The following is a 20296-nucleotide window of genomic DNA, read 5'->3' as shown; positions in this document are numbered from 1 at the left end:
TTAGAGACAAAAGCCTTTTTCAGGAGAAACAATCAGAAAGCAGAACTCAAAGCAGATATTCTTCTTTAAAGTGTCTTAAAACAATTCTCTCATTCAACAAATTAGGAAATTGAGGCCGGAATAAATTAAGTGATTTGTTCAAAATCACACTGCTGGTAAATGGACCAGAATCCAGGTCTTAGAGCTCTTAATCCAATGTTTAACAGTAGTATACCACTGTGACATTGTGATTTATAATAAGAAATATATATGTGGTTTTAATCCCCAGTCCTGGCACAGAGCTCCTAAAACCTCGGAATTTCCTATGTGATAAGGTCCAAAAAGGTGGAGAGTGTCTTTTGTTGTTCATAACAAGCTGCTTTCAATGACACCTGAGTTTATGTTAATGAGATGAATTTTGGAAAGTCCCTGTGGATAGGAGGCTGGTTGCCAGAGGAGCCAACCACGTGATCAGAGAGTTGGACCTTTCATCCCCACCCCTACGCACCCCTGTAGAGGAGGAAGAGGGGCTGGAGCTTGAACTCAATCACCAGTGTTCAACGATTTAATCAAGCATGCCTACATAATAAGGCCTCCATAAAAATCCCTGAACTCCAGGGTTTAGAGAGCAGAGTTGGTGAACACGTGGAGGTGCTGGGAGGGTGGAGCACCAGAGGAGAGAGCACTGAAGCTCCAGGCCCTTTCTCCCATACCTTGCCCTGTGCATCTCCTCCATCTGGCTATTACCAAGTCGTACCCTTCTATAACAAACTGATAATCTAGTTGGTAAACTGTCTTCCTGTGAGCTGTTCTAGCAAGTTATCAAACTCGAGGAGAGGGTCATGGGAACCTCCAATTTATAGCCAGCTGGGCAGAAGCATGGGTGACAAGCTGGACTTGCAACTGGCCTCTTGAGTTGGGGGCTGCAGGACCGAGTCCTTAACCTGTAGGATCTGACACTAACTCCAGGTAGAGAGTGTCTAAATTGAATGAAATTTTAGGACACTTATTAGCTCGTGTTAAGAGTCCTGCTTGGTACAGAAAAAACACCCTCACATTTGGTGACCAGAAGTGAAGTTCTGAGTGTAGAATAGAGTTGAGAGAAGAAGAGTTTGTCCCTTACAACTACCATTGTTACTTATATAGTTTCCAGTCTTTCTTAAACAATAATATATCCATGTTTTTATCTTCTATAGTGAACATGTGTGTGTTTGTGCCTCACTACCTACCCTTCCAGTTACAGTGAAACCTCATTCCAAATCTCCTTTGAGGATCTACTGCTCCCTATTCTCAGTCCACATGACTAGTTTAGGGCTCCAATCCCAGTTCCAACACATGACTTAAGCCTAAGTAAATTTGTGCAATCTATTTGCAGACCACAAAGATTGGTTCCAAGATGGGCATGCAAACCCCATTCTAGAAATGCAGTGAATCCAAGGGCTTAGGTAATAGCTACTAGGAAAAGAATTTCTCTTTCCGTTGGACTTTAACCTGGGTAGTATAAAGTGAGAGCACCTACAGCCTTCTTGATACTCAGAAGGGAAATCCTATTCCAGAAAGGTATTAACACAGGAAACAGATGAGAAAGAAATCAAGTCCTGCAAAACTGTCTAGCTTGTGTAACGTGACTTAACCCAAGACAGTTCTACCCCTGGACCCAGTTTTGGACTGATCATCTTTTCTTGTTTTTGTTTTTTGGTAAAGATTCCCACCTTATTTACATGGAAACACAAGAAAACCAAGAGAAGCAGAAGGGAAAAAAGTGCATCCAGCTGCCATTTAGGAGGATAAACTCAGGGAACAAAATTGGTACGAAAGATTTTTTTTTGGAAAATAATCTCTCTACTCTCTCCCTCTCTCTCTCTCTCTATAAATGTAACACCCATACATATATACACACACATACATATAAAAAACAGTGTTATTTTCATGAAATTAGCATATATTTATCAATTGCTTTAGCCAAGCTTTTATATATAACTTCATATTTCCTATCAAAACAAAAATAAACTCATAAGAGCAGAACTAATTTTAAAAATTTTATTTATGCTCAAAATATAAAAACATGGGAATGTGAGTAAATAATGCTATCTTAAAATGTAACAGTGATATCCTTTTCCCCACAATTGTATTATATTAATCAAAGTAGGGTCACTTTTCGTCATTAACAAAGTGCTTAAAATTATAATATTACTGATTTAGTACTCTACTAAAGAAAAAACATTCAAATATAAATATTTTAATGATTTAAATAATGCATATTAAAATTTAATATTTTGTATAAAATATAGAAAGTTTATTTGTCAATTATACCTTAATAAAGATGAAAATTTTAAATAAAAATATAGAAACATACTTCTAAAATATTCAGAACCTTTTCACCTAGCTCACATACCTGTATTCATATCAAATGTCCAGGCAGGTATGTGATCCCCTGCACTTATACCATTTGTACGTAGAAGTGGGAGAGAAATTTGAATAGAGCCATCCACCTTTAATTCTTTTCCTCCCGAATATATTTTCACACATATTGCTGCAAGAGGAGTCAGTTCATTGCCTTCAAAACCTAAAAACAGAAGACAGTTCATTAAAATCATATGTAAAACACAAACTGTAGTTGTGTATTAACAACAGACTAATATGGGCCTAAAATATCTAGTTCCTCTATTTCACCCAGGGTTATCCATTTTAATATCAAATAGATACTGGATTCTACTTAAGGATTTTTAAAGTATATAATATATCATAAATAAATGCTATACTTATGTAACACTGACAAATCAGTATGAGCCTAAAGATCAAATTCTCTCTGAGTCCTCTGATTTAAGGTCACTGGAATCTAATTCAATGTTTTTAAAAACCTACAAAACCAACAGGAAGGCTGCCTCTCTGAGGGGGAGACATTTGAGCAGTGGCCAAATGAGAAGGTGCCATCCATGCAGAGACCTCAGAGAAGAGCCTTCCAGGCAGAAGAAACCAGCACAAAGCTCCCAAATCGGAAGTGATCTTGGCATGTGTAAGAAAGAAAGAAGCCTGGAGGTCAGAGAGAGATGGAAATAGCATAGCGCCTTGGAGGCCATCGAAAGGAATCCTTATTATCGCTGCCACCGAATCTGGTATATGTCTTCAGTTATCAGACAGGGCAACCACTGGCTTATTGGAAATTTTCTGTTAAATGTAAGAGAATTAACCTTTGCAAACATCCTGAAACTCTAACTATAAGGTAAGCAAAATAATGCCATACATATTCTGTAGACTAGTTGCACTGGTCAGTAATGCACTGTAAAAAGTACTATGTAATCTGTAAGTAATTATAATCTCTTCTATCAAACTATTTATAAAGCCAGCTGGCTTTCTTAACTCCACCCCTCAGTTCTATACAGTCGGTGGCTTCACATAGTGAATGCAGCTGAAACTGATGAAATCAGCATCCCACCATTTGGGATAAGGCCAACTCAAAGAAGAAAGAAAAAAGAGTCTGAAAAACAATGAGGAGGAAACTTTCACAAAGAATTTTCATACTCGTAGAGCTCTAGAACTGTACAATCCAGTAGAGTAGCCAGAAGCGATTGCAGCAATTTAAATTTAAATGAAATGAGCAATACAGTTTCTCAGTGCACTGGTTATGTGTCAAGAGCTCAACAGCCACATGTGGCTCAGCAGCTACCAGACGGGGCAGAGCAGAACATTCCCATTTGTCAGCACAGCTCTAGAACTTTGAAAATGTTAACAGCATTCTCAGGACAATTGAAATGTTTAATGAATAATCTCAAAAGCAGGGGGTAGAGGAACGCTGAAGGGCACAGCACATTATGACTCCTTCCCACTGAATCTAATGAGTGTTGTTCATAAAAACCCTCCAATGCACCATGAGCTTCATTTGCAATAGTGTATATATTGGTATCATTCTTGTGATGTTTTTATTTTGAAAGCATCCTGTAACTTACAACTGGAAAACTTTGGCAGGTATCTTAGATTGGCTTCCTCACGAAGCAAACCCTGAAATAACAATATGGAGGAAGCACTCACCACTGAGAGAATGGAGGAGTAACACAGAAGAAGGAAGCCAACACAGGATGTGTTAATGAACAGGTGTGTATGCGTTATGTGTTCTTTATCTGTCATTGGTTGAGAGCTTGCCCCTTGTGAGGGCCAAGTCTGCATCCTGGACCAGGGAATGCCCTTAGGCAGAGTCGCAGTAGGAAACATAGGCTTGTAACAGAAGACAGGGTCATCTGGCTGGGGTATCAACAGCATCAGCTACAGCAAGTTAGGAAAAAAAAGAGAAAAAAAGCCTATCTAACCATAACATCTATATGCTTATTACTCTAATTTCTGACTACTCCCCAAACGATATGGACCAAAAATTTGACTCAAGGGAAACCATAAAAATTACATATTGTCTGAGGTGATTTTAAAAACAGTGGAATAAATAGAAGTTAAAAAAAAATAATTGCCAGGGGACGTTCAAGATGGCGGAGGAGTTAAGATGTGGAGATCACCTTCCTCCCCACAAATACATCAAAAATACATCTACATGTATGTAACAACTCGTACAGAACACCTACTGAATGCTGGCAGAAGACCTCAGACTTCCCAAAAGGCAAGAAACTGCCCACGTACCTGGCCGTGTAGCTAACAGGGTCTTGGTGATCTGTCCGGGTGTCAGGCCTGAGCCTCTGAGGTGGGAGAGCCAAGCTCAGGACATTGGTCCACCAGAGACCTCCTGGCCCAGCCTCATGTAATATCAATCAGCAAGCGCTCTCCCAGAGATCTCCATCTTAACGCTAAGACCCAGCTCCACTCAATGACCAGCAAGCTCCAGTGCTGAACTCCCCATGCCAAACAACTAGCCAGACAGAAACACAACCACACCCATTAGCAGAGATGCTGCCTAAAATCATAATAAGTTCACAGACACCCCATAACACACCACCGGACGCAGTCTTGCCCACCAGAAAGACAAGATCCAGCCTCATCCACCAGAACACAGGCACCAGTCCCCTCCACCAGGAAGCCTACACAACCCACTGAACCAACCTTACCCACGGGGGGAAAACACCAAAAACAATGGGAACTACAAACCTGCAGCCTGTGAAAAGGAGACCCCAAACACAGTAAGATAAGCAAAAGGAAAAGACAGAGAAATACACAGCAGATGAAGGAGCAAGGTTAAAACCCACCAGACCAAACAAATGAAGGTGAAATAGGCAGTCTACCTGAAAAAGAATACAGAGTAATGACAGTAAAGATGATTCAAAATCTTGGAAGTAGAATGGAGAAAATACAAGAAACGTTTAACAAGGACCTAGAAGAACTAAAGAGCAAACAAACAGTGATGAACAACACAATATAAATGAAATTAAAAATTCTCTAGAAGGAATCAATAGCAGAATAACTGAGGCAGAAGAATGGATAAGTGACTTGGAACATAAAACAGTGGAAATAACTACCACAGAGAAGAATAAAGAAAAAAGAATTGAGGACAGTCTCAGAGACCTCTGGGACAACAATAAATGCACCAACATTCGAATTACAGGGGTCCCAGAAGAAGAGAAAAAGAAAGGGACTGAGAAAATATTTGAAGAGATTATGGTTGAAAACTTCCCTAATATAGGAAAGAAAATAGTCAATCAAGTCCAGGAAGCACAGAGAGTCCCATACAGGATAAATCCAAGGAGAAATGCGCCAAGAGACATATTAATCAAACTATCAAAAAATTAATACACAGAAAAAATATTAAATGCAGCAAGGGAAAAACAACAAATAACATACAAGGGAATCCCCATAAGGTTAACAGCTGAGCTTTCAGCAGAAACTCTGCAAGGCAGAAGGGAGTGGCAGGAAGTATTTAAAGTGATGAAAGGGAAACACCTACAACCAAGATTACTCTACCCAGCAAGGATCTCATTCAGATGCGACAGAGAAATTAAAACCTAAGAGAATTCACCACCAACAAACCAACTTTACAACAAATGCTAAAGGAACTTCTCTAGGCAGGAAACACAAGAGAGGAAAAGACCTACAATAACAAACCTAAAACAATTAATATGGTAATAGGAACATACACATCAATAATTACCTTAAATGTAAATGGATTAAATGCTCCAACCAAATGACACAGACTGGCTGAATGGATACAAAAACAAGACCCATATGTATGCTGTCTAGAAGAGACCCATTTCAGACCTAGGGACACATACAGACTGAAAGTGAGGGGATGGAAAAAGATATTCCATGCAAATGGAAATCTAAAGAAAGCTGGAGTCACAATTCTCATATCAGACAAAATAGACTTTAAAACAAAGACTATACCAGAGACAAAGAAGGACACTGCATAATGATCAAGGGATCAATCCAGGAAGAAGATATAACAATTGTAAATATTTATGCACCCAACATAGGAGCACCTCAATATATAAGGCAAATACTAACAGCTATAAAAGGGGAAATTGACAGTAACACAATCATAGTAGGGGACTTTAACACCCCACTTTCACTAATGGATAGATCATCCAAAATGAAAATAAATAAGGAAACACAAGCTTTAAATGATATATTAAACAAGATGGAATTATTGATATTTATAGGACATTCTATCCAAAAACAACAGAATACACTTTCTTCTCAAGTGCTCATGGGACATTCTCCAGGATAGATCATATCTTGGGTCACAAATCAAGCCCTGGTAAATTTAAGAAAATTGAAATTGTATCAAGTATCTTTTCTGACCACAATGCTATGAGACTAGATATCAATTACAGGAAAAAATCTGTAAAAAATATAAACACATGGAGGCTAAACAATACATTATTAAATAACCAAGAGATCACGGAAGAAATCAAAGAGGAAATCAAAACATACCTAGAAACAAATGACAATAAAAACATGATGACCGAAAACCTATGGGATGGAGCAAAAGCAGGTCTAAGAGAGAAGTTTATAGCAATACAATCCTACCTCAAGAAACAAGAAAAATCTCAAATAAACAACCTAACCTTACACCTAAAGCAAGTACAGAAAGAACAAAAAAACCCAAAGTTAACAGAAGGAAAGAAATCATAAAGATCATATCATAAATAAATGAAAAAGAAATGAAGGAAACGATAGCAAAGATCAATAAAACTAAAAGCTGGTTCTTTAAGAAGATAAACAAAATTGATAAACCATTAGCCAGACTCATCAAGGAAAAAAGGGAGAAGACTCAAATCAACAGAATTAGAAATGAAAAGGAGAAGTAACAACTGACACTGCAGAAATACAAAGGATCATGAGAGATTAATGCACGCAACTAATTATATGCCAATAAAATGGACAACCTGGAAGAAATGGACAAATTCTTAGAAAAGCACAACCTTCTGAGACTGAATCAGGAAGAAATAGAAAATATAAACAGACCAATCACAAGCACTGAAATTGAGACTCTGATTAAAAATCTTCCAACAAACAAAAGCCCAGGACCAGATGGCTTCACAGGGGAATTCTATCAAACATCATAGAAGAGTTAACACCTGTTCTTCTCACACTCTTCCAAAATATAGCAGAGGGAGGAACACTCCCAAACTCATTCTGCGAGGCCACCATCACCCTGATACCAAAACCAGACAAGGATGTCACAAAGAAAGAAAACTACAGGCCAATATCACTGATAAACATAGATGCAAAAATCCTCAACAAAATACTAGCAAACAGAGTCCAACAGCGCATTAAAAGGATAATACACCATGATCAAGTGGGGTTTATCCCAGGAATGCAAGGATTCTTCAATATATGCAAATCAATCAATGTGATAAACCATATTAACAAACTGAAGGAGAAAAACCATATGATCATCTCAGTAGATGCAGAGAAAGCTTTCAACAAAATTCCACACCGATTTATGATAAAAACCCTCCAGAAAGTAGGCATAGAGGGAACTTACCTCAACATAATAAAGGCCATATATGACAAACCCACAGCCAACATCGTTCTCAATGGTGAAAAACTGAAAGCATTTCCACTAAGATCAGGAACAAGACAAGGTTGCCCACTCTCACTACTATTATTCAACATAGTTTTGGAAGTTCAAGCCACAGCAACCAGAGAAGAAAAAGAAATGAAAGGAATACAAATCGGAAAGGAGGAAGTAAAACTGTCACTGTTTGCAGATGACATGATACTATACATAGAGAATCCCAAAGATGCTACCAGAAAACTACTAGAGCTAATCAATGAATTTGGTAAAGTAGCAGGATACAAAATTAATGCACAGAAATCTCCTGCATTCCTATACACTAATGATGAAAAATCTGAAAGAGAAATTAAGGAAACACTCCCATTTACCACTGCAACAAAATACCTAGGAATAAGCCTACCTAAGTAAACAAAAGACCTGTATGCAGAAAACTATAAGACACTGATGAAAGAAATTAAAGATGATATCAACAAATGGAGAGATATACCATGTTTTTGGATTGGAAGAATCAACATTGTGAAAATGACTCTACTACCCAAAGCAATCTACAGATTCAATGCAATCCCTATCAAACTATCAATGGCATTTTTCACAGAACTAGAACAAAAAATTTCACAATTTGTATGGAAACACAAAAGACCCCCAATAGCCAAAGCAATCTTGAGAAAGAGTATCAGAGCTGGAGGATTCAGGCTCCCTGACTTCAGACTATACTACAAAGCTACAGTAATCAGGATAGTATGGTACTGGCACAGAAACAGAAAGATAGATCAATGGAACAGGATAGAAAGCCCAGAGATAAAGCCACGCACATATGGTCACCTTATCTCTGATAAAGGAGGCAAGAATATACAATGGAAATAGACAACCTCTTCAATAAGTGGTGCTGGGAAAACTGGACAGCTACATGTAAAAGAATGAAATTAGAACACTCCCTAACACCATACACAAAAATAAACTCAAAATGGATTAAAGACCTAAATGTAAGGCCAGACACTATCAAACTCTTAAGAGGAAAACATAGGCAGAACACTCCATGACATAAATCACAGCAAGGTCCTTTTTGACCCACCTCCTAGAGAAATGGAAATAAAAACAAAAATAAATGGGACCTAATGAAACTTAAAAGCTTTTTCACAGCAAAGGAAAGCATAAACAAGACCAAAAGACAACCCTCAGAATGGGAGAAAATATTTGCAAATGAAGTAACTGACAAAGGATTATTCCCCAAAATTTACAAGCAGCTCATGCAGCTCAATAACAAAAAAACAAACAACCCAATCCAAAAATGGGCCGAAGACCTAAATAGACATTTCTCCAAAGAAGATATACAGACTGCCAACAAACACATGAAAGGATGCTCAACATCACTAATCATGAGAGAAATGCAAATCAAAACTACAATGAAGTTTCAGCTCACACCGGTCAGAATGCCCATCATCAAAAAATCTACAAATGATATATGCTGGAGAGGGTGTGGAGAAAAAGTAACCCTCTTGCACTGTTGGTGGGAATGTAAATTGATACAGCCACTGTGGAGAACAGTATGGAGGTTCCTTAAAAAACTAAAAATAGAACTACCATACGACCCAGCAATCCCACTACTGGGCATATACCCTGAGAAAACCATAATTCAAAAAGAGTCATGTAGCACAATGTTCACTGCAGCACTATTTACAATAGCCAGGACATGGAAGCAACCTAAGTGTTCATTGACAGATGAATGGATAAAGAAGATGTGGTGCATATATACAATGGAATATTACTCAGCCATAGAAAGAAATGAAATTGAGTTATTTGTAGTGAGGTGGATGGACCTAGAGACTGTCATACAGAGTGAAGTAAGTCAGAAAGAGTAAAACAAATATTGTATGCTAACACATATATATGGAATTTAAAAAAAAAAAAAAGGTTCTGAAGAACCTAGGGGCAGGACAGGAATAAAGACACAGACGTAGAGAATGGACTGAGGACATGGGGAGGGGGAAGGGCCAAGTGAGAGAGTGGCATGGACATATATACAGTACCAAAGGTAAAAGAGATAGCTAGTGGGAAGCAGCCGCATAGCACAGGGAGATCAGCTCAGTGCTTTGTGTCCACTTAGAGGGGTGGGATAGGGAGGGTGGGAGGGAGAAGCAAGAGGGAGGGGATATGGGGATATATGTATATGTATAGCTGATTCACTTTGTTGTGCAGCAGAAACTAGCAAACCATTGTGAAGCAATTATACTCCAATAAAGATGTTAAAAAAATAACCTTGTAAAGTTTTTAAAGTTTTAGCAAAATACACGGTAACTCAAAGTGAAAAAATAATAATAAAAAAATAAAAACAGTGGAGTTTGTTAATTGCAACAACTGGTAGAAATGGTAGAACAAGTGTGGATGTACAGAGGGAAGATACAGTTTTTACAGGTGTCATTCATAAGTTAATTGTTAAATAAAGTGTAAGATTCCATCATCTTCGTAATGTAGGTCATGACAGCCTTATGTAAGTGTACTAGTGCTGCTGAATGTAAAAAGTACTTTTCAATATTACCGTTTTACTCAGAGTATATCAAATATATTTGAAAAGAAAAATTTCCAGTTGCTTACTCTAATCTATAAACTTTTTTATATCTAATGATTATTGACACTGCTGATCAATTTGATAAGAATGAATAGGTCAAATTATAATATATATGTAAACTTCTTAATCAAATTTCTACTTTCAATATTTTTTAATTTGCAAAATTATACAATAATCATTACTATTTTCTATACCTTGATTACCTCCTTTGGATAAAAATATCCTGTAAATTAAACTCTCTATTAATTTGAAATAATGTATGCAGAAGACTGGTATAATCTTTCATTAGATCAAAGGGACTGCCTATAAACACTTTAATAACTATATTTATGTTTCAAAAGTGACATGTCTCCTCCAAAGCTTAAATGAATTTCAGACATCTAAATAAATAGTACTTGATGAGAGATTTATGTGCTGTTTTTATAAATAGATTAGATTATAAAAAATTAGAAAATACCTGACTTATTGAGAGTAATTCCAGTCGTATACAGAAAATTATCCACTTTCAAAAACTGTTGTAGGACTGTAAGGTAGCCTGTAACGTTGCTAATGTGATGGCTGTTGGGTAGTCTAATTAAGGCTTTTGAAAACTGAACACTTGGTTGAGATTTGGCATCTGGAAAAAGGAAACCTCATTAGCAAATAGACAAAACAAATGCATATTAAGCACAGCACTATTGGTCAGGACATTTTACTCTAAGTGAACCAGTTATTTCTAAAACATTACTGACATCTCCTAATTATAATTATTATTTTATATTCAGATCTGAATAAATAAGAAATGCCCCTTTCTTTAGATCATACAAGGCACCTTTAGCCTAGAGAGTGCTTGATTCACTTGCCCAGAATTTCTTCACCCTTTGAGTTTCACTTCTAGGGAACCACACATTGACCCATGTGGTTCACTTGGGGTTTCATTTCTGTAACAAGAGTAGAGGTAATGGTGCATGCCAGAATGGGCTGAAACCAATCAAAAGCATCTCATTATCCTGTTGGTCACAGTGATTTGTTGAACTATGGGACTTGTGACAACCACAGTTAATGAGATAAAATGTGAGTTTTGCTTGGACTTCTAGGGGAAAAGACCTTCTATTCCCCACTAGATTTTATGTGAGCAGATATATGTCTGGGAGTTGCAAAAGCCATCTTGTGACCAAAAATGAGAGCTCCTTTGAAAATGAGACAATATTTAAGGACCGGAGAGTTGAGAAACAGAAAGAGTAAAACTAGTTCTCAATTATTTCAGCTGAAGCCCTGATCAAGCCATGTCTAAAGGTGGTCCCATTCCTACACTTATCAATCATTTGAGCAATAAATAAGTGCTTCCTTTGGGCTTAAACTAGTTGCGGGTTGGGTTTTCAGCAACTTGCAACAGAAAGTATCTTTGATGATAAGCCATATACTTAAGTGGGTAGGTTTCTGCATCAGGCAATTAAACATGCATTAAAAGTTTTTCAAATGCCAGGCATTCAATTTATAAATATTATCTCATGTAAATAACTTTGAATTGACTATCCTCTAATTTATCGAGAACCCAGGGACAATATTGATTTTTTTCTGTATTCAGCAGATCTTTAACAATTCAAGGGTCAACTCATATCATTAAAACTAAAAATTATCAGAAACAATCAGTTAAGTTCTTAGGATGAAAAAAGTATCCATTTTTAAAGAGTTACATGACAATAAAAAATAAACTATACACTGACTGAGAATTATCTTACATTGTTTTATTTATCATTTATGTATGAAGCTAGAAAAATGGTACCTGGAAAATAAACAGTTAAGGGATATAAAGAAAAAAACAACACATCTATATTATCCTTGTTAAATTGCTTTGAGGGAACAATGTAATACCTTTTGATCCCTTACAGGTACTATCTACAACTTACTTTTTTAAAATGTGTGGCTTAATTATGATGAAAATCCAAACTTCTTTACAACTGAAAACATGTACACTAAAGGAAATGTCTAACTGAACTTCTCTAAGGTTTTACACATTCCTGAAGTTCCCAATTTTTGCTGCTCCTTTTACTACAAATATATTTACACACAGGCCTAACATACTTTTCACTACACAAAATGAACAACTTCCTGATAAAATCTTAGAAGGAAAAATATTAACGTTTTCTGGAAGTTAAGAAGTGAGGATGTGTACTTTCCTAAGGAAAGATTTAACATCATCAGAAACATCCATCCCTTCTTAGTTGGCCTCACCAATAGGTCAACTCTTAGGGAAATGAGGCAGTAAAAGGAATTCCAGAGGGCTCACAGTGTTCTCACAGAGATGGGCACATGGCATGTGCAGTGCCACCCAGACAGACGAGAGCTCACCACAGCTTCGTACAGTGGCAAAGGAGTGGTACATGAACATGCTCATGCTGACCCTTTTCATATAACCCAGCAGAAATTACAATTTGTGATGGGGTTTGAAGAATCCAGGAAGGAGTAGGATGTGTCAAGATAAAACCAAAACAAACAAATGAAGCAGGACTGTGGAGAACCTGATTTCACTAAGGTCCCAGCAGTGTACAATGTGGCCTCTCTCTGCAAACATGTACTTCCTATTTACTTTCCACCTTTCATACTCAACGCTACATCCACCCATTCTGCCATGCACCGGCAAACTCAGTGCAAGAGTAAGAGATTCTACTGCCTTGCTCAGTAAATTACTCTAAGATTAATCAAGCCCTAGTTAATTTTTTCCAAATGATAGTGTTAGGCTTTCTTTTTTAATACATTAGGACTAAATAAGATAAGCTTCTGAAGATGAAGAGAACTTCAAAAACAGTTCTTTTTACCATGACTCTTGTATTGGACTTTGAGGTTTTCTGCCTTTACCAGTCATTCTTATTATGCTTTAGTTCTCAACATTAATTTCCCAAAAGAAACAAAAGCCAATTATTGTCATTTATAGAGGTTTTACATAATATGCAGTTAAGAGTCACAAAATGCTGGGACTAGTTAAGGGGGTAAGGAGGTGAGGTAAGGATAAAACTGTCATCTTCGTGGTTGGTAAAGCAGAGCTGGAGGACACAGCTTGAATCAGACCCCAAATCACGCTTCCTGTATTCCTGCCCTTGGGATATGTGAGTGGGGCAAATCATGTCTGCCAAGCAGATACTTAACTCCCCAGCCTCAGACCCTTCCCACACAGGCAGCAAGATTAATGTCAGAGGCAGGAATGAAAGTGACCTGCAAACTAGAAAGCCCCAGAGATCTGAGTCCTTTTCCCAATTTCACCAACCACTAAAGCTCAGTGAGAGATGTGATTTGGAAAGCAGTTCAGGGACTCTTTCCAGTACTTCTGAAAGTCAGATGTTCTACTGGGGGTGGCTAAAATGGTAAAAGAGAGAATGATTCCCACTACACACACACACACACACACACACAAATGCTATAGTTTGATAGTGAAATAAGAATCAGTTCAGATCAACTTATAGTCAGTACTAATCATCCCTGATCAACTTAGATTTTTCCCACCTTATAATCAACACTGATCCACTGGTGAAGAAGTATAGTTATACAATATAGTCACAATATAGTCTCTTTACTTACTAGCTAAGTAAGAAGTGGTGTACTTACCAGCTAATTTTCCAGTAATTAAAACAGTGTCTTCAAATAGCCATATATTTGCTTGGCTTTGCGGGAACAGTGAAAGTGTAACTGATGAATATACTGTGAAATATAGCATAATTAGGATATTTTATTAGACATGGGGGGGGAAAACTGGGACAAATATAGTTCTGCTCTGGCAGGTCCTAAAATTGTGGGGAAAAAGAAGTTCTGTGATGGGAAAAGCAATTCAAAACAAAGGAAGAATGCATGTATAATATGATGGAGGAAAAAAAGGAACATAATAAAGTGAGACGATTTGGCATCACTATTTTACTAATTTTTTAAAATTTTATAAGTAGTTTGTACCAAGGTGACTAATAATGTTCTCTAACTAAGCCCAGATATATTTGGTCAAGTTAAATGCTTAAACAACCCTCTGCTATTTTCTCTATATAATCGTTACTTATTTCCTTCTTATACTGAATAATTTTTAAGCCGTTTTTTCCTGGCCCCATGATTCAAGGTTCTCTCAGATGGGGAGTATATCCACTCTTCTTTTTTAACTCCCCATACAAAGGTGCAGTGCTCTTCTTCACAGTGTGGTTCACCAAACAGACTGTGCTTTGCCAAAGGAAGAAACAGTTTAACACATAAAATGATCCAGAGGCAACCTTTAGTAGTAGGGAGGATGGGGCTGGACCCGCCTACAAGAGTAGGCACCTGAAATGCCTGGTGGGATGAGTAAGTGCAGATCCCCTGAAAGATAACTAAATTCTTTCAAGATCAGGAACAAGAGGCAGGGACAAAAGACCATCGTTTTATAAGCAAGACCAAATCAAACAACCTGACCAATCCTGCAAAAGAAAAATAAGTTCTGAGGCATCACCTAGAGTTCAAGTTCTCACTGATCTCTCTCCTCCATGCAATGCAAGTAAATATCAACAGAAATGATACAATACCCCTAAATCACTTAAGAAAGGATAAAACACACTTGCATGAGAATACTTTTAAAATCTGGAGATATTTCAAAGAGCTGTAAAGGAAATACGGAAAAGACAGGATAAAATATTAAAAGTATACGATGATGTATGGGTGGATGTAAAATAATATACTTTTTTCTTAAGTAGGAATAGAGGACTACCAAATGAAAGTAATTTTAATTGAGAATACACTAACATTTAGATGGATTGTTAGACGTATTAGATTGGAGAGGAGGTGGTTAGGGTAGTAGCTTGGACCCGAGATGATTGTATCCCATATTTGGATATTTTCTTAGTCCCAGGGAGGTTAAAAAGGGCTCTTCTATTAAACCTGAGGAGAATCTTTCAGAAAGTCACTTAAACTTGGATTCAGATTTCCTTTGACTTTAAAAAATGTTTCTGATTATAAACGGGATATATATCCACTCTGGAAAAGTTGAGAAATACAGAAAAGGAAAGAAGAAAATGATGGTCATCACAATACCACCACAGAGACAACCACTATTAGTATTTCAGTGTAGCTCTTCCTGGATTTTTCCTGTGATTTTGTTTTTAAAAAGAAGGAGTATGATATTGTATACAGAATACTTTCACCCTGCTTTTTCACTTAAAATAATATTGTAAGCATTTCTGTTCCTCAATAGAAACTTTCATAACATTTTCAAGGTCACATATTTCTTAAAGTATCAAGATTCACTTAACCACCACACTGTACAATACTGTATATTTAGATTGTTTCCATTTTCACTATTACAAAATAATATTTGACTCGACATCCTTGTGCACAGATACCTGTCCACTTTATTTGTATGTTTGTTTTTAGGATATATTCCCAGCAGTCAATGATGATGAAGATTTCGAAGACACTGACACACACATTTCAAAGTTGTTATCCAGATAACACTGCCGACTTCTCCCACCAGCAGTGTTTGAGGATGGCCGTCTTGCCCAGCTTGTCAATATTGAGTATGTTCACTTTTAAAAAATGTTTCTAAAGTGAAAAAAATCTAAGAAATGTGTATTTTGGAGGCGTACTTGGATTATTAGGAAGGTAAAATATTTTATCGTATTTACTAATCATTTGTATTTCCTGTTTTGAAAACTAAGTCATGATTTTATCCATTCACCTTATTTAGGCAGGGCCTTGGTTTTTTACTGATGTGTATGAATTCTTAACACATTAAGGATATCATTCCTTATTATTTCATATATTTTTTTTACTACTTTTTAAAATTATGGGGAAATCTACCTTTTATGACATCTTTCATTGCTTTTCGGTTTAAAAAGACCATACTAAAAAAATAAGATAGTTTATTAAATTTAATATAATTTAATTTTCCATATTTTAACTTTTTGAGCAATATATTTTGGAATATGGATTCAAATTAATTTACTCCAAATAGTTAACCAAAGTATCCCAATATTACTTATTGAATATTCAGGTTTTTCCTCTATGATTTATGATTCCTATCATAGATTATATTTTTTATGCCTACTAGTATCTGATTTGTACCACATTACAAATCATAGCACAATATCACTTAATTCTGTAGCTATATATTTTAGTTATCTGGAATGGCAAATTGCCTCTAGTAAATCGTCTTTTAAAACAAGATTTCAGGTATTTTGACACATCTGTTCTTTAAGGGTTATTTTGCCAAGTGTTTTGTTAATGCATTAAATCTATAAATTAATCTGGGAAGAATTCAAATCTTTACAATATTCAAGCTAAGAAAAAATATTTTTCCAGTTTCTGGTGTTTTAGTTGAGCTGGTTTTTTTTTTTAGGTCTATCAGTAACATTTGGTAGTTTTATTTTCCCTCCCCACAGTTACTTCACTTTTTTTTGTAGGTTTCCCTGCATATTTTGTTTGTTCTTGTTGTTCTGAGAGGGATTTCTTTTCATTATTTTTCCTAATTGTTTATTACTTCTGGTATATAAGAACATGTATTGATTTGTAGCAATACTTATTTGTAGTTTTCCAGGGATATGATCATAACCAGAAAAAATGGTTTTGATTCTTCCTTCCTAATAGCTATTCCCTTTTTTTAATCTGTTAATATCTTTTTGCTCTGATAATAACTTCTACTACAATGTAAAATAATATAGACATCTGTGTTTAGTTTCTTATTTTAGTAGGATCACCTCTAATATTTTACAGTTAAGTATGATTTTGAGATACCTAAGGATATCTTTGTGGTCCTAGTTTTTAAAGAGTGTGTTCTTGGTTAGGCATGAATGGTGAACTTATAAAATGCATTTCAGGCAACATTTCAGGCAATTGTTGATATTATCACATATTAGTTCTAATTTGTTCTACTAATATGATACATAAAATTAATGAAGTTTGACATCCTTATAGTTCTGCAAAGAAGAAAAATCCTACTTGGTCTTGACAGTATCCTATATTTAAATAATGGTGAAATTCTTTTCTGTATTGTTTAGGAATTTTACATTTAGAGTTATAAGTATGACTGGTCAATAGAGAGGTGTGTGTATATGAGAGACAGTATGCACACATGAGGGCATTTAATTTTGTATTACCTTTGTTAGGTCTCAGAATCAAGGCTGTACTGATTCGGTAAAATGATCTGGGGCACTTTTCCTTATAGCCTTTGAAGTTATTTTTACCCAGAACATTTTACCCATGGTTATTAATCTACCTCATCTAAAATCAATATACCATTTATATTATCACAAAATTGTTTGTTTTATTGGATTTTTAAGATTATTGCCAAATTTTTTGATAATTTTTATGATTTTTAAAGCTTTTATATATTTTTATCTTTTATTTCCCTCATTTTTGTTTAAATTAGCTAGATGTATGTATAATTTACTTCAAAGAACTAACACTTTGTCAATTATTTCTTTTTATTTTTCTAATATATGCCAATCTACTTCAATCTTTTTATTTCCTTTTTCCCATTTTAGTTGGTTTCGTCTTTCATTATTTTTCTCACTTTTGTTGAATGAATAGTTGTACTTAATTTCTGTCTTTAAAAAAATTTAAAGCATTTGATACCATGAAGTCACCTCAAATACATCCGTATCTGGATTTTCCAGTCATTTTATTACAATTTCACATGAGTCTTATTAAATTATCTAATTCATTTTTCATTTTCTTTCTCATTCTAAATTTAAATAGTTCAGGAATTCAAATGTTTCCATTATGAAACTAAATAAAATATCTAAAACCTAACAACAAGAACCACCACAATAAAAAATAAAATTTTTAGAAAGATTGACTACCTAATGTATCATCCTTCCAGTCAATCAGACTTGTATTCTGGTACCTTGTATGGCCAATTTTCCCAGTATTCAATTAGTTATAATCACTCCTACCAATTTTTTTCCAGCTTTATTGAGATATAATTGACAGCTAACATCATGTAAGTTTAAGGTGTACAATGTGATGATTTGATATGTTTTTATATTGTGAAATGATTGCCACAATAATTAATAATTCTTTCTCCAGTATGCCTCTTGTACTCTCACCTCTCCTTTCCATTTCCTTTCTTACATCAGGCTACTGTCCAGCAGCACAACCACAGCTTCATAGCCAGGCTCCCTGAATCCATTTTAGCGCTGCTGTTGCCCTGTTCTTTATACACTGTAAATTCAGTTTCTAAATTATTCGTCACATAAATCTAAACTGTTCATCTTATCTTTTGAGACTGTCCTTTAATTATCTGGCCCTTTACTTTACTTTGGGCCAGATAATTTACTTTACTTTACTATCCTGCTTCTAACTAATTCTTTGGGCATGCCACACCCCTCTCCGCCACCTGCAGACAAGCTTTGTGCCAGAGCAGAGCTGTAGCTCGGGATTCCTTCAAGCTTCTGTAGAAGGAAAAAGACCTTCATGTTTTCTTCAAACTGGCACGCCTTTCTACCTCCTTATATTGGCTTCACATAGTCTCATTTTCGGTTTATCAGAACAAGAGAAAAAAATCATTTACATTTAGTGAAAGCAAAACATTGTTTAACTGCTTACTTGGCATTCTTCCAGTCTTCCAAGGCAGAGGTGTCAACACATAGCCATCTTTGTAAGCAATAATGGTTAGGCTGAGTCCTAACTTGTAGGGTACTCTTATCAACACTGCTCCATTGTTTCTAGTTACTGTGGAATTTGTCTTCGTGTAGTTTACAAACACTTCTACAACTGCTTGACTCAGGTACTGACGACTGATGATGTCATTCACCTGGACCTTCAGCATAAATACAGACACTGGAAGAGAAAAAGAAAATCGCAGCACGTTATATCCTAGAAAGCATATGTCACTATACTTTAAAATGTCATTTAAGGCACCTGAACCAACAGTACAAAACTGTTGAAAAATTTAGGAAATACATACACATGGATGGATAGAAAGAGGTGTTAAACATTCCAACAAATTCATTATTCTCCCTAAAACTGAATAAATTTGAATTTATTATTAACACGGCGCAGGATTATCACTCCATTTTCTCTGCCATTTAGAAGAAGAAGGGAGAACAGTGAATAATGGAAAGAGTTTCTGGCTTTAGGAAAATAATTTTTACTTTATGTTACTAATTTCTAATATTATCAAGTTATATAGATTTAATACTAATTTAAAATACAGTCAAAGGTCTTAGAATAAAATGCCATCTCACCAAACCCCTTAGTGCATGGCTAGCTCCTTTATTTTGTTCTGTTGTCTGGAAAGCAGGGGATGTGTTTTAGTTCCAAATTACAAAATATCAAAACAGAATCTCAGATGCACCTAGAGAATATTATGCTTAGTGAAATAAGTCAGAAAGATAAATACTATGATGTCACTTATATGTGGAATCTAAAAAATAACACTAATGTATATGCAAAACAAACACATTCACAGACATAGAAAATAAACTTAAGGTAATCAAAAGGGAGAGGGAAGGGGGAGGGACAAATTAGGGGTATAGGATTAACAGATACAAACTACTATCTATAAAATAGATAAGCAACAAGAAGGTATTGTATAGCATAAGGAATTATAGCCGTTACTTTGTAATAACCTATAATGGAACATAATCTGCAAAAATACTGAATCACTATGCTGTATACCTGAAACTAAGATTGTAGATCAACTATACTTAAGTTAAAAAAAAAACCCTTTTTCTAAAATATAAAAAAACATTATCCATTAAATATATAGATACAACATGTGAAAATAATAAAGTCAAGAAAATAAGAATTAAAGCTTTTTCTACTTAAACCTCCAGCCTTATAGATCTTGACAATGTGTCCATGCATTTACC

At 35.7% G+C, this 20296-nt stretch overlaps 1 protein-coding gene across 1 annotated transcript in view; it reads right to left on the bottom strand.

Annotated features, from left to right (window-relative positions):
- FAM171B (family with sequence similarity 171 member B) overlaps positions 1-20296 on the bottom strand; it is a 66113-nt gene that overhangs the window by 11504 nt on the left and 34313 nt on the right. Inside the window, exons 2-5 of the mRNA XM_079924131.1 lie at positions 19029-19262; positions 14082-14174; positions 10957-11115; positions 2375-2545 (exon numbers count right to left, since the gene is read on the bottom strand). Coding sequence (XP_079780257.1) covers positions 2375-2545; positions 10957-11115; positions 14082-14174; positions 19029-19262 — 657 coding nt within the window. The remainder of the gene's footprint in view (positions 1-2374; positions 2546-10956; positions 11116-14081; positions 14175-19028; positions 19263-20296) is intronic.

Source organism: Stenella coeruleoalba (genome assembly GCF_951394435.1).
Source record: "Stenella coeruleoalba genome assembly, chromosome: 6".
Taxonomy (NCBI): Eukaryota; Metazoa; Chordata; class Mammalia; order Artiodactyla; family Delphinidae; genus Stenella; species Stenella coeruleoalba.
Note: the sequence above shows the minus strand (reverse complement) of the source record. Positions and strands in the feature narration are given on the sequence as shown.